At 42.9% G+C, this 22,833-nt stretch overlaps 1 protein-coding gene across 1 annotated transcript in view; it reads left to right on the forward strand.

Moving 5' to 3' along the window:
• Nucleotides 1-22,833, forward strand: part of MGAT5B (alpha-1,6-mannosylglycoprotein 6-beta-N-acetylglucosaminyltransferase B) — a 182,495-nt gene that overhangs the window by 132,494 nt on the left and 27,168 nt on the right. The window contains exons 9-12 of the mRNA XM_081897547.1: nt 8,110-8,241; nt 10,542-10,675; nt 15,135-15,265; nt 20,498-20,653. Of these exons, the coding sequence (XP_081753673.1) occupies nt 8,110-8,241; nt 10,542-10,675; nt 15,135-15,265; nt 20,498-20,653 (553 nt within the window). The remainder of the gene's footprint in view (nt 1-8,109; nt 8,242-10,541; nt 10,676-15,134; nt 15,266-20,497; nt 20,654-22,833) is intronic.

Consider the following 22,833-nt stretch of genomic DNA (forward strand, 5'->3'; position numbering starts at 1 on the left):
AGAACACTTATAAAACCTGTTACCTTTAATTAAAGAGACAACTCTTTTTCTCAGAAACACATAGCTGATTAGATTTATTGACTGCTTTTGCATGAGGGACGCAGATAAACAGCTTTATGCCATTGTAAATTCTGAAAGGGAAGGGCTTTTGCCCTTTGGGGTTTGATTCTCTAAGAAAAGAAGGTGCATAAACAAGGAGGAATCAACGAGCTGCTAATTTTTCCTTTTTCATGAAATATGTTTAATATGTTTGTTCCAAATGAAGACTTCTTAACTGGGTGCTTTGAAATGTGTCGGGGGGGGGGGAGACTACCTGTAAAGATCCTCATTATATAATTTCCTTGTATTTAAAATAGGCAGTTGTGTGAGCTTGTATGCAGAGAGCATCCTGTTCTGTCATTAGTCATCACTTGACACCTGTGCACAGCCTAAATGGGTCCACACCGGGGGGAGTAGAAGCACGGTAGCCAAGCAGACGTTGGAGTGATTCAAGCATGCACTGAAGGCAGTTGAGGTGGAAGCTCTTTGATTAAAATTCCACTGTCGCACTGAAGAACTGCTTTCGCTTCCCACCCCCACCCCTTCTCTGGTGGATTTCATTCTACACTTGGGATGCAGTAACATTATCCATCTTTGCCGGAAATGACTTATCTCCAAGGTTCACAGACAGCAATTTCGGAATATGCTAGATTGCACAAAGTGTCAAGCTTTTTTAAAACATGCTTCCCAGGGAAGATAGATCCCCTTAAATCTGCAGACTTCATTGCGATTGACATACGAGTCACCATGACCTGCTCAATCAGTATAATTCTTCTCCCATTACTCAGGTGAGCAATCCCAATGGATGGTTTGCCCACTTCTGCACTTCACAGGAACAAATGATAAATATAACTCTAGTTCTGACCAGACTTTTTGTAGCTGCCCTCTTTGCAGGGTGGAGGAGCAACTGCATCCTCATCTTGCCCACCACACAGATGTATAAAGATGTTCTACACCAATGGCCAGTTCACGCAATATTTCTCCGTAGGGACTAGCACTAGCTCCCCCCCCCCAAGAAAGTAGTGATTAGATTTCATGGACTTCCCCTTCCACTCTCTCTTGTCAGTGTTTAGGGTTGCACTGCCCATCCCTTAGGAAACCCAGAAAACCACGAGGAATATAGTAAACAGTGATGGATATGGTTAGATGGATGGCCTCTAGGAAGAAATCAGTATGATTAAGGAAAAAACAATGGAGGAAAAAAACAGAAAGCTAGAGGATATGAAATTGGGAGACGTGCCCCAACTATCATGGGAAAACTAAGAATTGCCCCAATTAAAAACAAACAAACAGGCACTCTATGATGTACAAAGTCCTTTCTTGCCGAACCGTCCACTGTTGCCATTGATTTACAGTTAAGAAGGGCTAGCAGCAGGAATGCAATTAATGCTGACGTTAGTATATTGGTCCTGTCCTCTGTAAGGAAGCAGAGGTTTGCCGAGATCAATTTTGTGCTGGATGTCTCAACTTGGGGAGCAATAACTTGGAAGTAAAACTCAGGTTAATTTGAAAATAGGTCAATGGGATGTGAAGATAGCCCACTGTAATCTGAATCCATCGTATCAGCTTCAAAATGTCTCCCTTGGTTGATTAAATTACCTGTAAGGGAGGAATAGCAGGAGAAAAGCCTGCTGCAGATTTATTCTGGGATACGTGCAGCTGTTCAAGACAGATGTCCAAAAACAACCCAGCAAAGCTTTCCTGCATAGGTGAACATGATGCCTTTAACTGGCTTAATTAAAGAGGAAACAATGTCAGCCATCACTCATGTTATTTCTTATTTAATAAACGCAAGCTGGTCTCATTTTGCAGGCTCTTGTCTGTTCGTCTGCTTTGTTATACTGCTTTCCAGAGCAATCTTAATTAATGATATCCTCATAAGAGGTTTGTAGTGTCGGCGGCAAAAGGGGATTCATGGAAATTCAATCAAAAGCAGATTTCACTAGTCAATTCCTCTTCTTCTTCTTTTAAGATTAAGATTTCAGAAGCAACTGGCCCTGGATGCAAAGATCATTCCCCCCCCCTAAACAAATCTGTTAAGCTTTCAGCGAAGAAAGCATTTGTGTTCAATTTTATTTGCATAATTTCAAGCGCCATTAATAGTACATGGCATGAGGAAAAATTACCAAGATTTCACTCCAACCATGAGTGAAATTGGGTTTAGTAGAAAATTAGTTGACTTAACTGGCAGATGATGAAAGCTTGAATAGAGAATGTTTAAATAAGGAGGAATTGTAGAAAAGGAACTTGAAGGTGCAGGCTGAATTGAGATCAGGGCTAAAGTTAAAACATATTAGCTAAAGTGAAAGATAAATGGAGACTGATAGTGAATTCAGAGGGAAGAATCCAGCAACCCTCTCTACTGATCATTCTGTCAGTGCAAGCATTTCTGCTTAACAGATGGAACCATCCCCCTCTCCTCCCCATTTTCATTGTTCTAGGGGTTCTTCTGCCCTTCCAGAGTGGATTGGGGTGAGCATGGGTAAAGGGGGAAGTCCCATTGCACTAGCTAGCTTGCTTGGCAATTTAGTGCAATTTTTCTTTCTCTAGAAATCTAGCCACAGGGCTAGATTTCCCAGTTCAATATAACTCCATCGAATACATAGAACTGGTACACATTTTTGCACCAGCTGATGAGCTTGGGCTTTGCTTTTATGAAAAATTATGCCTAATGATGGCAGACTATAATTGGTGTTCACCATTAGGTTACAGAAGATCTATCTGAAGTCTGTACCTTTATTTTTCTTGAGTAATTTGTGTGATATAAATGGAAGCGCATAATATTTGTGTGAATTCTGCCACATAAACTATGACACTGGGCCAATTAAAATCCAGAAAGCAGATTAATTTTCAAATGAACACCCATTTTACAATCAGGCTATCATCAATTCATTCATCTAGTACAAGAGCAGCCAGTGTGGTGTTTTTCAGTTGTTATTAGACTACAACTCCCATCATTCCTGCTCATTGGTCATGCTGGCTGGGGCTGATGGGAGTTTGTAGTCCAAAAAACAGTAGGGCATCCCATTAACTCCTCTATTATAGTACTTTCAATTTGCAAAGTCCTTTACAAGTTTCAGCTGATTCATTCTCACAGTAAGCTTGTAAAGTAGGTCACAATGAGAATCACATTTTATTAAGGAGAAAAGAAGCTGCTCATAATTTTTCTTGCTCCTTTGTGTGCCTTTTCTATAATTGAAGTCAACAGTTCATAATGGTGCACAACATTCATAAGGGCCTATTATTCAATGTTTTCTCTTGTGTACATTCCCGCTCATTCCTGTGTATGCGTTTGACTGTGTGTGCAGCAGAAAGCAAGGGAGGGAGATCATTTTGAAGGAAGGATATACCTGTTGTCATCAAGATGGTAGCCACATCTGTCATGTTTGGAAGGAAATAAACTAATGCTATGAGGGATGGTGACTTGCCAAATGCTACCTAACAAGGGAGCAAGTGGCACTGTGGTCTAAACCACTGAGCTTCTTGGGCTTCCCAATCAGAAGGTTGGCAGTTTGAATACTTGTGACGGGGTGAGCTCCCGTTGCTCTGTCCCAGCTTCTGCCAACCTAGCAGTTCAAAAGCACACCAGTGCAAGCAGATAAATAGGTGCCGCTGTGGCAGGAAGGTAAATGGAGTTCCTGTGTGTTCTGGCTTCCATTACAGTGTTCCATTGCACCAGAAGCGGTTTAGTTATGCTGGCCACATGACCTAGAAAGCTGTCTGTGCACAAACACCAGCTCCCTCTGCCTGAAAGCAAGATGAGCACTGCACACCATAGTCGCTTTTGACTGGACTGAACCATCCAGGGGTCCTTTACCTTTACCTAACAAGCTCATGACTCAAATTCAGGAAGAATTATCACATATTCATATCCACAGTACCATACCAACTTTCAGGTGTTGGAATAAATAAGAAATGGAGGCAAATTTACCACAAAGCTGACAATAAATTTCACTCTCATTTTCCCCATCCCATAGCACATGCTAGCATCCATTCCACTGACTGCACAACACAACTTCCTTGTTGTTGAGGCAGGTATAAGATTGTAGCTTTTCTTCAACGTTGAGAAGATGAAATGCAACTCAGCCAACCTTCTGTGATTCCCACTTTTAGCTGTCCACTGTGTCTTGCAAAACCCTCAGTGGCTGAGATTTCGTTGCCTAGTAGGTCATGGAGCTGCCGGCCAATTACCCTTGCACTCCTGGAAACACAGAGATAAATGTTATTGCACTTCTCCTTGACAGTGCTAACCTTCCCACCCTCCACTGTGTAATCTTGAATTGTATCTACTGTGGCCCAATAGGGCTCCCCCCCCCCAGAGAATAAGAATGAATGGAAAAACTTTGTAACAAAAGTGTACTATTTGCAGGTAGTAGAACTCGGTGCCTGTAAAATGTATAAATGACATTCATGTCTATGAGGAGACCCTGCTGTCAGTTTTAAGCAACTAGCCTTAGACATTCACACACCCAACTCAGCTTGCTGCCTCCCTGTGCTAACTCCATCCAAAGTCAAATGACCTCAGGTTTGTTGACTGAGTCAATAGACAATCCTTGGGGAATGCCCATAGCTCAGTAGTAGAGTGTCTACTTTTCGCTCAGAAGGTCCCTGGTTCAATTCCCAGCATCTCCAGGTCGGGCTGGGAAAGACTCCTGTCTAAAACCAAGGAAAACTGCTGCTGTTCAGTGCAGACAGTACTGAGCAAGATGGAGCAATGGTCTGACAGCGTATAATACAGATTCCTACATACCTAAGTAAGTTCCCAGTGTGTCCATAAGGGCAGAAGTAGTTAACTTCTACATACAACGACAGGAGAGGTTACCTGTAGAAGATCTTGGAGGGAAGTCTTTTGTACTTTGGGGGAAGCACTGTAGCTCAGTGGCAGAGCATCTGCTTTGCATGCAGAAGGTCCTTGGCTCAATCTCTGCATCTCCATGTATGACTGAGAGAGACCCCTATCAGGAACCCTGAAGAGCCAACCAGGGTTGACAGTACTGAACTAGGTGGAGCAACAATGATTCAGTATAAGACAGCTCCCTCTGTTCCTGACCCTCTGCTTCTGCCCCACAACTGATTTGTCCATCCTGCTATAGCCCTGTTGTCCTATTCAGTATGAAGCCCATCCTACTGATTTCCCAGGTTGACTGACTGGGGGTCAGCCCCCCTAGGGCTGTCTTACAGTGAACCAAGTGAACTAGGCTTTTCAGGTGGGCAAATGAAGCATTTTAAATTTCAAGGAAGGAAGGGGCCCATCTTGACCCCTTCCTTCTGATGTGGAGATGTGTAACCACTCGCCACCCCACCCCCGGGCATAGCTCACTTTCTTCCTGGCTGATCTGGTAGCAGCTGTTGTGGGTAATTCAATGAAGTTATGAGAAAGCATTCCGCTGATGAGTCATTATTTTGAAATCCCTGAAGGCCTATTGTACTAGTTCAAAGGGAACACTATGATCCTTCATAATTCAAATAAACAAATGAAAACACCACCACGAGAACAACCTTCACCAGTGTGCCTTTCTCCTATATTCCTGTTGACCAAGTCAATAGTCACATGTATTCCTTGTCATCTGCAGAGTGTTCTCCCATCCCAGATGAGTTTTCCCATCTCTGATAGATAAAATGGCTGCTACGTTGTACTGCCACACTGAACTACCACTTTGGATAGTGCACACCCTTAAAAAAAATCCAATATCAAGAGGGTATCATCCTTTTCTTTCTTTATAAAGGGACAGCTTCCTCTCACCAAAGGCCGAATGGTCATGTTGGGAGCCACAGAGACAAGTGAATTTTTCCTCTTTTCAAATGGATAGTTCTTCTTTGGGGCAGCTTCATTATAGGGGCTCCTAGGGCTGAAGGATGGGATAAGGCAAGTGGAAATAGTCAGCCTCCATATGCAAATGCAGATCTCTCCCCTTGCCCCTCAAATGTGTTAAAAGCTGCTCTAAGCTGATGTCCATATTCTAAGAATCCACAGAATCTCCCTTTCCTCTTTGATTTTGCACTTTAATTATTTACCGCTGAGATGCTCACAAAGCGCCAGAAAATCTCTAGCAAGCTGACCTGCTACTCCATAATGGGCTGCTGCGCCCTTCTGCATTGCTTCACTTTATTTATGTGGTGTGGTTTTTTTTTTTTAAGGTGGCTGTCAGGCACAAGAGACTTTCTATTCATGTCATCTTCCCGGCCAGCCACTTAGCGTAAAATTGTCCATAAAAGTGAACTTAAATTACAAGTGATAAAACCACAGCCCATCCTAGCCACTGCCAGCTTTTTTTCTGTTCTACATGGCGCTGAAGCTTATATTCTTTTTGACAAGAGCAATGAAGCAGCTTCACACACTTATCCCCAGCTAAATCACCTTAAATTGAAAATCCTTGTTTTTCCTTGCTTGGAATGTAGCATGGTCCTTCATTAGTTTCTTCTAAGTGTTTCTTAGTATCAGCAGAATGGTTTGCGCTGGTGGAACGCTTGACTGCATGTCCCTCAGCTAATGCCAGATGTGAGGCCTTCCGACGTATCCGCTTATTTGTTTGTTTTTGTTTGTTACATAAGCTACCCCATAACAAAGAGTTCCATGGGCAGCTCACAAAGCCAACACACACACACACACACACACACACACACACACAAATACAATACAGAACAGGAAAAACTGTAACAAAATAATTTTTAAAAATGAAGCATAATTACAGCTCAGTGAGAGGTAAACTACATTTCGCAGGGTTATTGGGGGGGGGGGAGGGAGCCATGGACTCTAAATGTATGGTGTGCATGCAGCTGAATAAAAGAGGCAGAGCAAAGAGGTGAGCCTTGCCAAGGTTGGAGGTGCTAATACAGTGGTACCTCTGGTTAAGAACTTAATTCATTCCGGAGGTCCATTCTTAACCTGAAACTGCTCTTAAGCTGAGGTACCACTTTAGCTAATGGGGCCTCCTGCTGCTGCCGTGCTGCTGGAGCATGATTTATGTTCTCATCCTGAAGCAAAGTTCTTAACCAGAGGTACTATTTCTGGGTTAGCGGAGTCTGTAACCTGAAGCGTCTGTAACCCGAGGTACCACTGTGAGGTGTTTCAGAATGAGCAAGAAGGAGCAGGTAGTTATGCAAGGCAAGAGAGTAAGGTGGGGAAAGTGGTATGAAACGAGGAGGAGGAGGAGCCAATGGCAGGAAGCAGTGAAAAGTGGGGACTGATGGGTCCTTCAACTTCCAAGCCTTGTGAGGCACCTTTGCGACCCCCCCCATCCGTTCCTGCAGCCACAGTGATTCCTCAAATCTACCAGCTTTTGAAACTGCAGCCCACAAGCTTTGTGCTGTGGCCATCTGTGGCCAATCTGGAGCTGCAACTACAACCACTAAGAACTACCTCCAGAAGCTGAGGTGACTTGCATGTCCCACTGAAACTGTAACTCTGAGGGCTCATCCACACAGCAGCACCTTCCCTCTTTCCCCGCTGGCTGCTACAAGCATTCACCTGAGAGTATGGGAACTGTCCCTGGGGAAAGGTAGGCATCTTTAGGTAGAGCACTCCCTCACCATTCATCATGAGAGGCCTTGTGCTAGAGAAGGCTTGGCCCATGATGCTAGGCCCATATAAATTTATGGTCAGAGTTTCACTAGCCCCTCTGTAGGTCCTCTGCACCAGAGGTGGTGAACTTGTGACCCTCCAGAGATGTTTTTGGACTCAGTGAATATAATGGGAGAGATAGTATGGCTGGGGAAGAGGGTAGTGGCACCTGCCCTGTGGAATGCCCTCCCACCAGATGTCAAAGAGAAAAACAACTAGCAGACTTTTAGAAGACATCTGAAGGCAGCCCTGTTTAGGGAAGCTTTTAATGTTTGATGCATTACTGTATTTTAATATTTTGTTGGAAGCAGCCCAGAGTGGCTGGGGAAGCCCAGCCAGATGGGCAGGGTATAAATAATAAATTATTATTATTATTATTATTATTAGGCTTGGGGAGAGTCTAAAGGGCCAGAAAGAAAGGGCTGGAGGGCCACATTTGTCGTCCTCCCCACCTCTGCTATATTGATGTCCTTCCCTCCCTTTTCACCTCTCTTTCTTGCTCTTTCCAGTAACTTAGGAGTGCCTCCTGGCCGGGGTAATTGTCCCTTGACAGTCCCTTTGCCCTTTGACCTCATTTACACAGACTACCATGGGCTACAGCAGATGAAGCAGCACATGGGCCTCTCCTTTAAGAAATACAGGTAAGAAGAACTTGGTGGCCTTTTATGTCCACGTCTTGTATCTTTTTTTATGGGCAAGTAGCGAGGGTTGCCATATTTCAAAAAGTAAAAACAACAAACTCCCCCCCCCGAAAGTTGTTGAGCTTTCCTTCTTTTTTACAAGAATGCCAAAAAAATATGTTTTTTGGATTTTTGGAAATTCCCCCAGATGTCACTTCCGCCTTTGAAATCCAGATGTATGTCAGCCCTAAAGTAATAATTTTTCTCAATACCTCTCTTGGCTAAAATCAAGTCTAAACTATTTACAAATTGAATGTTTCAATAATATTTACATTGTATATGCATGGTTTATATTTCTTGGTGGTGGGGTATAAGGTCATTGATTGTTATATGTATTTTAAAAACTGAAAAATAAAGTTAGGAAGGACCTCTCCATCGGTGCCCTTTTTAATATTGTTTCCATTCTTCTCTATTCTTTTGAAACCACAGCTGTATTTAGTACTTTACAAACTTTTGCTTTATATGATAATGATGTTATTTAAATGGGTTTCTTCTTAAGAGCTTGTTTTTTGCCTGCCATTTCAAAAGATCAAAATGCATTACATTATTTTCCAAGAATTTAACCGCACACGATTATTCCAGAGACTGAACAGAATTGAACCTGGAATTCTCTTGAACTTTTAGCCTTTCCTTATCCTTCAAGCTTCCAAAAGTAAATTTCCACAACACAAGTTTTAGACTTTCCCTTGGCCCAGTTTATCTCCATGTCTCTGAGAGCTGGTAAATTGCCCAGTGAATGGCTTCCATGCTGCTTCACAGCTGCCATTGTTACATGCTGGGATGTGTTTGCAAAGGTGAAAGAGCAATCTTTCATACCACACTCTTAAATGAAATAATAATAGTATCACTTTCCATGGAGAACACAGAGACCCTGGGGGGGGGGGGTTATGGACCTGTGAGTGAGAGCAAGGATAAATAATATATCGGCACTCTGGAGGTGTGTTCTGCAAGCATCGCTAGGAGAGAGAAAGAGGCAGGCAGGTGAACGGATCAACTTGGGACACCTCTGCCCATTTTGTTCCTCCTCTTGAGGTTTTAAAAAGTTCAGCTCAAAGACTCTTGCCAGATCAGCAGCTAGCAAAATTTTGTGATTTAATTTAGCACTGGTAGCCCAAGTATTCATTACTCTTTCTCCAATCCCTCCTGTTATCCTGCACAATTTTATGAGGGAGAAAAATGACAGGCGGTGTTATTGCCTCTATTGTAAATCAATTTTCTCTCTGCATTCAGCTTGGTTGGAAGAGAGGAGTTGTTATTCCTGTGCTTGCTTTCTACTTGCTGTGTTTTTTTTACTTCTCTTCCCCTTTCTCTTTTTATCAGTGCCATAAGCCAGTTTCAGGGTGGCTAGGATGTGGGGGTCAGGGGAGTCATGTCAACAGAAAGAGAGGGATGAGCTCTTGCAAAACCAGATGTGAAATCAATTTTGAATACAAGTTTCATATATTCAAACTTGAATACATCAAGCCTCTTCAGATTTAACAGAATGGTGATTTTGGTAATTGACTCCTGTGATACCCAAACATTTGTCACCAAGACGATTTGTTTGTGTTGCATTTTTGTTTCACTTCAGGGAGCTGTTGCCTCAAGACTTTATTGCCCACCTCCACCCCTGTCTTACCTTCTGCTTCACTCTTCACTGCTGCCATTTCCACCCCTTTCATTTCTTCTTCTTCTTTCAACCTAGATCTATCTTTCCTCTTCAGAGAAATATGATGCTATCCATCATTAAGTGATATTATTGGCTATGCAACTCATGCTGGTTAATTATGTGTTGCAGGCTCCTTATATATTTGAGAAAGCGGGCTTTGGTGATCATAAATATATGTATTGTAACTAGGCATGAGCAAACTCACATCACCTCATTTTACAGTCCCTTTTTGAGACCTTTTCCTGCCAGCACTCAGCCCGGACTTCCAGTATTCACAGAAGATGCTCATCAGAGGGAGAGGAGTGGGTTATGTGTAAGTCTCCCTCCCCTGCCAGTCTACCATTCCTGTCTTCTTCCTTTGGGAAAGGAGAGGTCACCAGTAGTTGTGACAGCTTGACAGAGACACAAGAGGTTTTGCTGGGCCACTCCAGGGAGCATCGGTTTTGTAGTTTCCTTAACATTTCCAGTTAAAGAAGAAGTCAGAACATGAGGACATCCACCCAAACTGGACATGGCACAATGGCTCTAGGATAATGTATCACTAGCTCATATTTTTGTGTTGCTCCTATGCAGGACATAACCAGCATGGCTTTTGTTCATTTCCCTTGCACAGGTGCCGTGTTCGAGTGATTGACACTTTTGGAACTGAGCCTGCATACAACCATGAGGAATATGCCACACTGCATGGATACCGGACAAACTGGGGCTATTGGAATCTGAACCCAAAGCAGTTCATGACAATGTTTCGTAAGTGGTATCAACATTTGACAGTGATTTGCCATGGAGAGGTGTGTGATGACAGTGGGTGCTCAGATATAATAACAGACCCTTCCTGAGTAAGGCTAGAAGTCCATGGCATCCAACTTTCCCTTGCCCGATGCCCTCCAGCTGTTCTGGATTACAACACTATATTTTACTTTCTATTTTTTACATTAGCTGCTTTGAGCATCACTTGGTGGGAAAGTGAGATATAAATTTAACAAACGGATAACCTGTTTTGCGCTCTCTCTCCTATGATTTGTATTCAGAGATGACTTGCAAATATGGAAGGGGTGTTTGTTTGTTTGTTTGTTTGTTTGTTTGCTAGCTTGCTATCATGGCCAATATCTGCTAATAGGGATATCTTTCCCACCACCCTTTAAAGCTATTTTACTCAGTGAATTCCATAAGCTAATTGTGCATTGTGTGAAAAGGTTCTTCCTTTTGGATGTCCTGAATCTCCTGGCCATAAACTTCATTGAATGGCTCTGAGTACTAATGTTATGAGAGAAGAAGAAACATTGCGTGGCTATTCCCTCCCCCCCCCCCACAGGTGGAATAAATAAAGACAATGGACACAGCGATTTAGGTTTAATGGGCGAAATTGGCCACAACTTTATTGATTACAGGAAAGAAGGGTATTGGCTTTAGGCATTGGCCCCTAACCGACTATCCGGTCTAACCGGGAAGGGTTAAACACCAACAGGGGGAGCCACCCGAGATGCGTATCCCTGGGCGCTCCCCGAGGGGTTACCGCTCGGGGGCGCGCTTTAGGCCCTAGCCTCCGTAGGTTTCGGACGAGGCGACGCCCCTCGGAGTCCTTTAACGAACTACCCTTCAAGCATTGGGGGAGGTGATGGCGTTCCTCCCCCCCAACCTCATCTGCATGACAATACCCCGGCCAATGCCTACCGCCAAAACCAAGGGAGTTGTGACGATTTGCTACGAGGTAGGCGAAAAAACCAAGTGGCTCACAAAACCAGCCAATTAGCCAAATGGAAAAACTCCTACCAGGCCCCTTGCGGCGACCAGCCGAAGCCCATAGCAAGATCGGTGGCAAGAACCTAAAGGGCGGGTGGGTGGGAAATCGCGTCGTCTCCCGGGCGAAAAGGGGCGAGCCGAGGGCTGCCCCGACCTTAAGTGGCCTTTCTAAGGCCCGCCCCTGCCGCCAGCCGATTGGCTGGCGCCAAGGGGATGTTCGTTGAGGGAATCCCGGCGGCCTCCCGCGAGGCTGGCACCAGCCTCGCGAGGGCGAGTGTGGGTGGTGTCGTGATCCCGCAACCCCCCCTCCTCCTGACGATCGGAAGGGGCATTATCAATAGCTACTTCCTCCCAAAACATGCATAATTTTATTAACTTTTACAATGCCCCCCTTAGTTATCCCCCTGCTTTAAAAGGTTCCACATTTTTCAGCTTTCCTCATGGAGAAGGTCTTCCGAGTTCTACATTTTGAACAATTTGTCTACTGTCCAGGGTACTGAAAGTCCTGTCTCCAATACCACTTGTTCATGGAGTCATGACCCAGGATTGGTTCCCCACCTGTTTCTTCCCTGCCTGTCCTTCCACTCTGCCCCAGACTGCTTCCAGATCTACATCCTCCCAACTTGTCCATGGGTTCTGCCTCACTAGGAATGAGCACATATGAAAAAGAAAAGGCATTGTTTGAGGTTCCTTCATCTGTCCATACTTAATTCAGCACAGATAAACCCCAAGTACTTGTTACATTCTTTGCTCTGAAAGTAGCAAATCATTTTCTGAGCTGTCACTTATTCACATGACCACTTGACCAATTCACATGATTGTTTTTCAAGTGTCCTAACACACACACACACACACACACACACACACACATCATACACCCTCGGCTTGGATTGCAGGTTGAACCAATGGCCTGAATCGTTTGCCTAGAGTAGAATTTATTGACACACCATTCTCAAAGCCGGTAGAAATAAAACACAGGGAATATATCTGGAAGCTTTCCAAGATGAAGAAGCCCCCAAAGTATCATGAAGACTGAAAGTTCCTGTGCCCTGTGTTATGTCCGTGCCATGAAAAAGGTAGTAGAGATACTGTCACATTTGCACCTCCAAGTTGATTTCCCAAGGGTTCTGGATAGGCAGATTTGCTGCTTCCACCTGACCTTAACCTTGACAATGATGCCCCAAGGAAAAGCTAGCTTAATGGGGCCTGCCTTTTTAATTAGCTTTCATACTTTACTGTCCCACTCCCACTGTTTTTGCTAATTATGTTTCCAGGCTGTCCCAGCATCTCCCCTTCTCGCCAGCATGGCCAGGGTGAAAGACTTGTAACAGACACAGAGCTATTTCGATGCAAGTAACTCTCTCCAGCTCTCTGGGAGCTGCCAAGATAACCAGTCATTCCTCGCCCAGCTAGAAGCACAGTGACAGCAGGAAGAGTAGGATGTGGTGTCATGGTAAAAATATCTTCAGGACTGTATTGGAAATGAAATAAATGGGCCTTTGCAAACCAGCAGTTAGGAGAAAGCTTTATTTTTGTGTCCCCTCCTTTGAGACATGGCATTGCACAAATTAAGTCTCAGAATTCTCTGGGATTTAATGGGAAATCAGTTCAGAACAACTATGGTGCACAATTCTTGTGGGAAGGTTAAGGAGGGAAGGGACAGGGGGGGAGAACACCAACCTTCTTTAGAGGCAACAAAGTGTCCTGAAAGCACCCTCCTAACTAGGTGGACTGACAATTGCAGTATAACAGCTAGGAAAATATAACATCATTGCTGCCATTCCATCACGTACTCAAATTTGTGGTGGGCACCATAGCTGTCAACCTTCGCTTTTTTGCGGGAAATTCCCTTATTCCAGCGCCATTTCCCACTACTTCCTGCTGCTATCCTGGATTGTTAGTTATCCTGTATACTGTCCCCGGGACAGGTGAGGCTGCTGATCCCTTATTTTCAAGGCTGCTGATCCCTTATTTTCAAATCTGAAAGTTGACAGCTATGGGTGGGCACCATCTTTGCACCAAACAGAAGAGAGTACCTTTGCAGAGACATGAAATAAGAGTTTGCAAGCCAACTCTATCAGTTGATCGCTTCTGGGTCTGCTCTTCAGTGCAGTCCAGTCTTGACTGTGGTTTTCAACTGGGAACATGCAGCTCTCCCTTTTTTGCTTTATACAAAATAAAATAGTTTGATTAAGTTTGATTTTATTTCATTTATTCCACAAACACACACTTCCTGCAGAATACGGCATCCCCACCACACCAAACTTTATCCTCCCAGTAACTCTGTGGAGTAGGTCCCTGATTGTGCAGACAAGTCCATCAGTGAACAGTTCATATGAACATAGCATCTAGTCACATGATCTACCAAACACATCTACTGCCTTGTGCCACTGCCCCATCCTCCAGCATTCTCCCCCAGCTGCTGGATTCCTGTTGTTACTTCCCAAAAATATATCCTGTGACATTTCAATGATCATGGAAATCTACTGAAGTGCATGGCCAAAATGTCACTTGAGAAAACAAGAGATAAAAAGCACATGAACACCTTAAGAGCTATCCATAATAATCAGTAACCTGTAATTTTGGAAGGTTTTTTATCATTCAAAAAATGAAAGCCCAATAGAAGAAGCAAACACGGAGGGACCCCCAGCATTGAGAAATTACAGTTTGTTTGAAAATTACTTGGATATTTGAAGCTGAATCTTACAAGTGGAGGCTGTATTAGACTTGACTTTGCAAGTAGCAAACCAATAACGTTTGTTGAATGCATCCTCTAAGGCAATTCAGCTCTAAAGTAATTTAATTTCTTCAACTTTTGGGTTTTTAAAAATAATAATAATAATAATAAAGCTGTTATAGCTCCAGAGAACTAAGATAAGATTATACTCAGATTTTATGTTTTTAAAAAAGGTTGTACCAAAGTGACAATTCTCAATGTTTTAAAGAGTTTCAATTTTTATCTTTAAAAAAAAGCATTTTCCAGGGTTGATGCATTTCATTTTTGTTAATTGCCATCCCTGCCTCATGTAGCCCACTCTACTAGATGTCGGTGTTGTTTAATGAGAAGAAAAATATAAAGTATTTCTGGGTTATTCCATTATTAAATCAAAGATGTTATGTAATGGAGGGTGTAAAATATCTCAATGGACTCATTTCTAAAATTAATGTAACTGACTTGTAAACTAACGAAGCAGATCTGTGAATTATCAGAAAACGTGCGCTGCAATCGTGGTAGCATATGTGGGAGGACATGTGGCACTTTTTATATTATAAAACCATGTGGTGGTAGAAAGTCGAGTATGAGTGCAACATTCAATGCAGCCCTAGCAAAGAGCCTGTGAGGCTTCTTTCCACAGCCTGTGAGGCATCCCATTGGGAATGGGGTGTTTGTGTTACTGAGAACAGAGAGGATATCTCTGGAGAAACCTAATGCAAGTCAAATGCATGGATGTTTATTTCTTTGCAGCTCATACGCCTGACAATTCCTTCATGGGTTTTGTGTCTGAGGAGCTCAATGAAACAGAGAAGCAATTCATTAAATCCAACAAGGCTAACAACATGGCAGTGGTATATGGGAAAGAAGCCAGCATTTGGAAGGTGGGTAGCGAATAAAATAGTGGAACTTTTTAACGGTGTCAAAAGCATTTAATCACTCAACCATGGTCCAAAGTGTGCTAAATGCTCTGTGGCTGCAATCTTATGCAAACTTATTTGGGAATACATCCAACTGAACTCTGTGGGACTTCTTTCGAGTAATTAGGTATGGAGTGCATCTCTTATAACATTAAACAAATGGATGAGGAACCTGTGCCTCTCCCAATGGTTTTTTTGACTCCATCTCCCATCAGCTCTAGCCAGTGTGGCCAATGGTCAGAAATGACTCTATTGTAATGACTGTAGTTTGTTTTAATAAATTTTAGCAGCAGCAGCAGCAACAGCAACAGCAACATGATGGTGGTGCTGGTGCGAGTTGTAGTCCAATAACAGTGGATGCCACAGGTTCCTCATCCCAGACACAGCAGAGGACCATTTGAAGAGTTATAGGTTTCATCCAAGTAATTCTTTAACTTTCAGGACCAGTTTAGGGCTTTGATAGGTATATCCCGATCTTTGCCTGGTTGCAAATGCAAAAGATGAGGGGCTTCTCTTTCACATAGAACTACACACACATCAACACACATACATCCTTTGTTTAAATCCCCATAAGTCCCACAGTGAGAGGACTAAGTGAGTGTTGTCACTCTATGTACTCTATCTATGGACCACTCTATATAAACATAAGCATTTGAAAGCTTTTATGAGATACTTAGCCTGTCCTCTTCATTCATCTCTGCTGCATTATTCCTTGGCAGCAGCAAATAGTAATGATGGGCCCAAGAAAGTGTGGGGAAGGAACCATTGTGTTCACGTCATGCTATTTAAAAAGTGCTTTTAAGAACTTTAAAATGCATATCATATATGGTTCTTCAACTCCCCTGTTGCCGAAGCTTCCCCAGTAAATTCTGGGGATTGGATGAATTCGTGGAGGAGGAGGGGACAAGCATGAGCTACTGTCTGTGACAGTTAAATGAATACCAGTGGCAGGATAGTTTGGGATAGTTGAAAACAACCGTACAGGAGGCTGAATTGCCTTTATGGCCTGCTTACACTGAGAGCCAGTGTGGTATAGTGGTTGAGAGTGGTAGTCTCATAATCTGGGGAACCGGGTTCGTGTCTCTGCTCCTCCACATGCAACTGCTGGGTGACCTTGGACCAGTCACACTTCTCTGAAGTCTCTCAGCCTCACTCAGTCACAGAGTGTTTGTTGTGGGGGAGGAAGGGAAAGGAGAACGTTAGCCGCTTTGAGACTCCTTAGGGTAGTGATAAAGCAGGATATCAAATCCAAACTCTTCTTCTTCTTCTATTTGGAAGCACTGGATTGGGCTCTGTTCAGAAATTATGCTTGGCTAAATGAGACCTTGGTACAACCCAACAGAGCTTTCCTGAAGCTCTGTTGGTTCCTGGTTGCTTCAGAGCACTTCTGAGATCTTTTTAGTATGTTGCCATTGATACAGAGGAACTAACTCTCATTCCTTCTTCCTTCTCTCTGTGTGCCCACCATGGGATTTCCAGCTGCAGGTAAACAGAACATCATTTTTAACTATGTGCTTCTTATGTGTATTATTTAGATTTGAATACCCATTTGCGCTGACAAAATGGAATTTTATTTGAAGACTACATTGCGATGTGTACATGTACAAAAATACATACACTAGTGTAAAGTATGCATATCAGTGCATGTAATCATATATTAATCGTATATTAGGGTACATCACCTTGGGGGGGAATGCATATATTGGAGAAAACTGCATATAAAAATGTGCACGTCAGGAGAAGTTACACTAAATTACTAGTGAATTTTCCGAAGCACTTCAAAAAAATCTGATATAAAAATGGGGGGGACTGAATTTAAGGTTGGAAAAATGAGAAACTGATAAAAATTAAAACTGACAAATTCACCCATCCCTGTCCCCCCCACATACACATATGGAGCCCAAGCCCCCAAGTTCCAGTGTGTGCCTTCAGAGTAGAACACTTGAAACACAACACCTCTCATTTTTGAATCAAACCCAGGTGGTGAATGGCTTAGCTTCTTCCCTTTGCTGTTTTGTTTTCTCTGCATGTTGTTTCCTCTGCACACTTCTGTTTTCCAGGGGGAAAGCAGGTCAATTACCCCCTGAGTGTAGAAGCAAATCCTGCCTAGAGAACGCTTCCTGTCCCCCCCCCCCTTGCACAGCTTTACTTGATGCAAACATTGTGCAACTCAAGTTATGGAAATCTCTTGTGCATCAACATGTGATTGTTCATCACACAGATTTCTATCCAGCAAACTGAAATATGTGCCATCAGGAGTGCAGTGGAGGGTTTTTAAATTATCGCTTCCGCTAAGCAAGAACTCTATGCAGAAACCATAGGTTTTGTCTGAAGATGATTACAACAATACTCACCCAAACCATATTTGCTGGAACCTGTGACACACTGTAGATGTATACAACTTCCTTATTCACTTTAGCATGCAACTGATTTGAAAGAAAGAATTAATGTACTATAAACACAAAAGCAATATCAAGTGGATGTTCTCCAATGTAGCATCTGCTTGTGCAACAGGGCTCCTCTTTTCTCTCCTCCCCTTCATACCCCCAAAATCAGCTCCAGACAACTGATGTGGGGCATTCAGGAAGGTCGCGGAGGGAGTAGAGAAATGTGACGTCCCATTGCACAATGTGCTTTCCATTGCAAAAGCAGGCAGACATCATATCCATCTATCCACATTATGCATATCTCCCATTATTTTAACAAATGCTGTCTGTAATATTCATATCCATTCTAAGAAACTCACACACTCCATTTTATCCCTCTAAGTATAAACCCTGTTTTGTATTGCAAATGATTGCTTCAATGCGCTTATCTACCTGCCTTTAAAAAGTATAGCTTTATATATACTGGGCTCAGTGATCATTTGCAATACGAACCACTTGCTGACAGCTCAAAGGTCACTTGCAGACTTACGTCCTTTGGCCACAGTTCCTCTACATAACCTTGTCTCATACATTCCACAGACTCTTGTATGAGAGACCTAACAGAAATAAGACGATTCCAAGCCCTCATGTAGTGCACTGGATGCTTCCTATTGGCAAACTCAAAATGAATTTGCTCCTTTTGTTGATTTGCACAATTTTTGTTTTGCTTTTGAGCTGTTGCACAATTTTTATTCATTATTGTTTCAATCAGTTTCTGAAAACATCCTTGGACATGGCTGTGCATTCCTTCCAGTCTCTGGTGTATTGTACATGAGCCCAAGTATATATACTCCCCCTATACAGGGCAAGACTTGGCACAGCCCAGATCTGTATGACCAGGCAAAACATCTCTGTGCTTACATGAGGGGGCCTCATGCGAAGGTCCATTTTAAAGCCTGGCATTCCCATAATGGAATCTAAAACAGAAGCGTCAGCAGAATTCAGACTTGGATACTGGGCTTTATGGAAAATGTTCCCTACCCACGTGAGCCAACTCAGTCTTGTTCCCATCAAACATCTGACTGATCAACCCAGCAGTTGGTGTGTGATGTTTGGCATGTGCAGAAAGTGCTGCACACTTCTTAGTGGTTTTACGCTTCAGCCACAATACCAAATGTGGTGGAATAAATGAAACAGATCTTTAAGTGTATCAGCATCCCCCAGTGGCAGCAAAAGTTGCATCACTTCTCTAAGTGCTTGAGGCACATGTCTGCTGCAGACAGCACAGGGAGGATAAGTGAGAGCAAGGCTTGGCCATTAAAGTTTCCAGCCTTCTTTGTCTACTAAACCAGAGACCATACGGTAATTTCCGTGGCTGGGAAGAGCTTCCTCTTTAGGCTGGGCTTCAATGAAGCCCAGGTCTTGATTGCTGTTTGTACCTCTGCTCTCACCCCCAAGTTTAATTTGGTTGGTTTGTGTCTTCTAATGCTGAAAAGTGAGAAGAAATTGGGGAAAGAAGGGAGAGCAGAAAGCAGTCTGTTCTGCAAAGGACAATGCTGACCACAGCTGAATTCGAAGGGGAAGTTACTTCTCTTGTGCAGAATTTATGCTGGCAGGGAAAAGAGATCCATGCTTGGAAACATTGTGTGACATGTATTGATCTGCTAGCCTACTCATTTGATAGAGTGATAATGAAGTCCTTACCAGCTACGTGCAATTCTTAAAAGGCAACATCAAATGAGCTTCAGAGTTAATCAACCTAATGCGGGGCTCATTCCCAAAAGGAAACATGCCGGGAAACTGCAAGATAACACCTAAAATATAAGTGGAGAACCTTGGCCCAGTTCCATGCATGTAGGGGAGCCTGGGGGGAGAGAAGGAGCTCTCTACAAACCATCAGTTCAGCTCTTAGGCAACATCTCCTTTTCCCAGGAAACAGAAGTTTCCCCACCTCTGATCAGGCAACTCATACCTGCTTCTCAAAATAGCATGCCACCCACATAATTTGATCAGACATAATCTTATTCTGAAGAGCAGGACCTCCCTTTAAGAACAGGATACCTTTTGAATGCTCTAAGGCAGTGGTTCTCCACCTGTGTGTCCCCAGATGTTGTTGGACTACAACTCCCATCATCCCTGAGCTCTGGCCTTGCTAGCTAGGGGTGATGGGAGTTGTAGTTCAACAACATCTGGGAACCCACAGGTTGAGAAAGGCTGCTCTAAGGGCATGGTAACATAATGTACTGGCATCAAATTTTTTCTAACTGCTCAACGCACTTCATTTTAGATTGCTGCTTACAACATAGGAGCCAACTCCTAGGGGCCGAGGTCCTTTCACCCCCCCAATAAAATATTTGAGGGGCCATCCCTCCCCCATTTTGATGGGAATTGCCATTCAAATGATCTGCATGTGCCGCGTCTTGTGATCAATTATGTGGAGCAGGGCTTACCTGCCCCCCCATATTTTATTCAAGTTGGCACCCATGACTTACAATAACCTGGTCAGGTAGGCCAGTATTATCTCCATATTATAGAGGTGGTGGCTGAGACTGAGAGATGGAGCAGCTTGCCTCAGGCACACCCAGGATGCTCATGCTTGGAGTGTGAATTTAAATCAGGAACATATTAGATACCCTAATCATTATATTATCTGATCTTCCATTGTCTCTGCCGGGGTACATTTTAATTTGCTTGTTTAATTGGGGAAAGGTTACCATCTGGATGAGCCATGACAAAATCTATGCAGCTGGACGGAATTTTATATGTCCTCACGAATTCTGAACTTTGTGACTGACAATCACAGATGAATTTCTTTCCTTTCTTTTCTTAGGGCAAAGAGAAGTTTCTAGCCATCCTGAACAAGTACATGGAGATCCACGGCACTGTTTATTACGAAACACAGCGCCCGCCTGAAGTCCCAGCTTTCGTGAAGAATCATGGTCTCTTGCCACAACATGAGTTCCAGCAACTCCTGAGAAAAGCCAAGGTATTTGCCTCAGGCAGAAAGAAAGAGGGTTGCGGCCAAATGAAACTCTGGCAATAAGAAATTCTCCAGTTGTGGGAATGTTTTTTGAGAGTTATGTGCCAATCTGCTACAAGGCAAAGGTCTTGGAGAATGCAATGGAAATATTGTGGCAATAAAGATGTGGGAATCCACAGGGGGCAAAACCCTTAGGCAGTGCTCCAGGGATGGTAATGGTGGTTGGCTGTTTCTTTCTATATCGATCTATCAATCATCTATCATCTATCTATCTAACAATCTCTATCTATCTATCTATCTATCTTAGAAGGAACCATGGAAGGGCGGGGAAGGGAAGTTGATGTTTAATGTTTTGCTTTGTATATGTGATTATGGAAAAACTATATATATGACAAAATAAAAGGGGGAAAATTAGAATAAGCAGCAGTAAGGAGTGGTTTCTGGCACTTTAATTTTTTTTTCAATTTTTCAATTTTTATTGGAATTTTATCTACAACATAACACAAACCCCCTCACCTTCCCAATACACAAATCCACCCTCATTAAATGTGAACATAACACGAACATAACACATAACACATAACATACAGTGAGCATTACTTACAACAATACAAACAACCAAATAAAAGACTTCCTTTACCCTGAATCTGGCCTCCTTATTTTCTTCTTATAAACGGTTTCCTTTATGAATAATTATTAAGATTTTTCTAATTATAACTTAAATATTCACAAAGTCTCCTGCAGACATTAATCGAAACAAGTCCAGGTATGTATTTTAGGGCACTGTTTTGTGAAGTATTCCCTGCATTTTCCCCATGCTTTTTGAAACTCTTGTCTAGTGTGATCTCTAATTGCCTCTGTTAATCTAGCCAGTTCAATATACTCTAACAGTTTATCTTGCCATTCCTTTTTTGTTGGCCCAGTTTCTTTTTTTCCCAGTTTTTAGCAATTAGGATCCTTGCCGCTCCTGTGGCATCGAGGAATATTTTTCTGATCTTCTCTTCCTATGCACTTTACATCCTGTGCCTCTTGGCATAAAGTACCCTGCAAAAAATGATAATATTGTTGCAAGTGGCCAAATCACGGAAATGAAATTCCGCTGTGAAAGCATTTCTCACTTCAGATCTTATGGGATGTTTCTGCTATTAGAGAATGATAATGTCTGTTTTAAAGTTGGATTTACTTATTCACTTTATTTTTTAACCAATTACATAAAAATTGAAATTTAGTTAAAGATGGATTTAGAGGTCTCTCATAACCAGAGGCCCTAAACTGTAGGTTGCTTAGTACTGGTAGGAGTACAGGTTTACAACACAAAACTAGTCAAGTCTACTCAGACGTAAAGCCTATTGAATTCAATTGGCCTTACTCCCAGTTACTAGGGAGTAGGATTGCAGCCTTAGTCACATAGCTTCTCCAGGGTCCTTGCTCTCTTATCTCAGTGGGCCATAGGACATGCTCAAACTAGAGCTCTTTGCATGGAGTTGGTGGGAAAACTTTCTTTCTTTCTCTTTTTGCCAGTTCATTCCACAGTGTGTTGCTGAATAATTTCTCCCCTCTCCTGATCTGATCACTCCGTAAGCCTGCTAATGGTTCACCTCCACAGCTGGTAATGCAAGGCTGATGAAGCCACTGCTTGTATGAAAATGGCATAATAGAATTAGAAGGGCAAAGTAGCGCAGAGCGGAAATGGTTTGGGAAAAGTTTAATCTCATTACGGGAAGAGATAGCTGAAGATCTTACAGATGGATCTTCTTCATAATTATAGAGTCAGGAGTTCCTGCAACCCTTTAGCTATCTCACTAGTGCTTCTAAAGAATTCACTGAAGCATATAATTGCAACAAAGAATTTATTAGGTTCGTCCTCCATTTTCTGTCCATGAACATTTAAAAGTCTCAGGTGTCTACACATTATTTTCTGTGACTTGCTCATGTCTTTAGCGACTTCAGAATGGTTTTTACTTTCACTGTAGGAATGGAGCTTGAATCCCACCTCCAAATCTTTTGTCAAACCTCCACCCATTTCCCTCCTCACACCCCGCAATGATCTAAATTGGGCACAATCCAGTCAAAGTTCACCACTCACTTGAAAGACCTTGACTAAAGCTGTCTTCTGTGTGCCCCAACCCAGGGGCAGAGGAAGGGGGGTGCAGTGGGGCGGTCCACCCCGGGTGTCACCACTGAGG

The sequence above is a fragment of the Podarcis melisellensis genome (assembly GCF_964234715.1).
Source record: "Podarcis melisellensis genome assembly, chromosome: 2".
NCBI lineage: Eukaryota > Metazoa > Chordata > Lepidosauria > Squamata > Lacertidae > Podarcis > Podarcis melisellensis.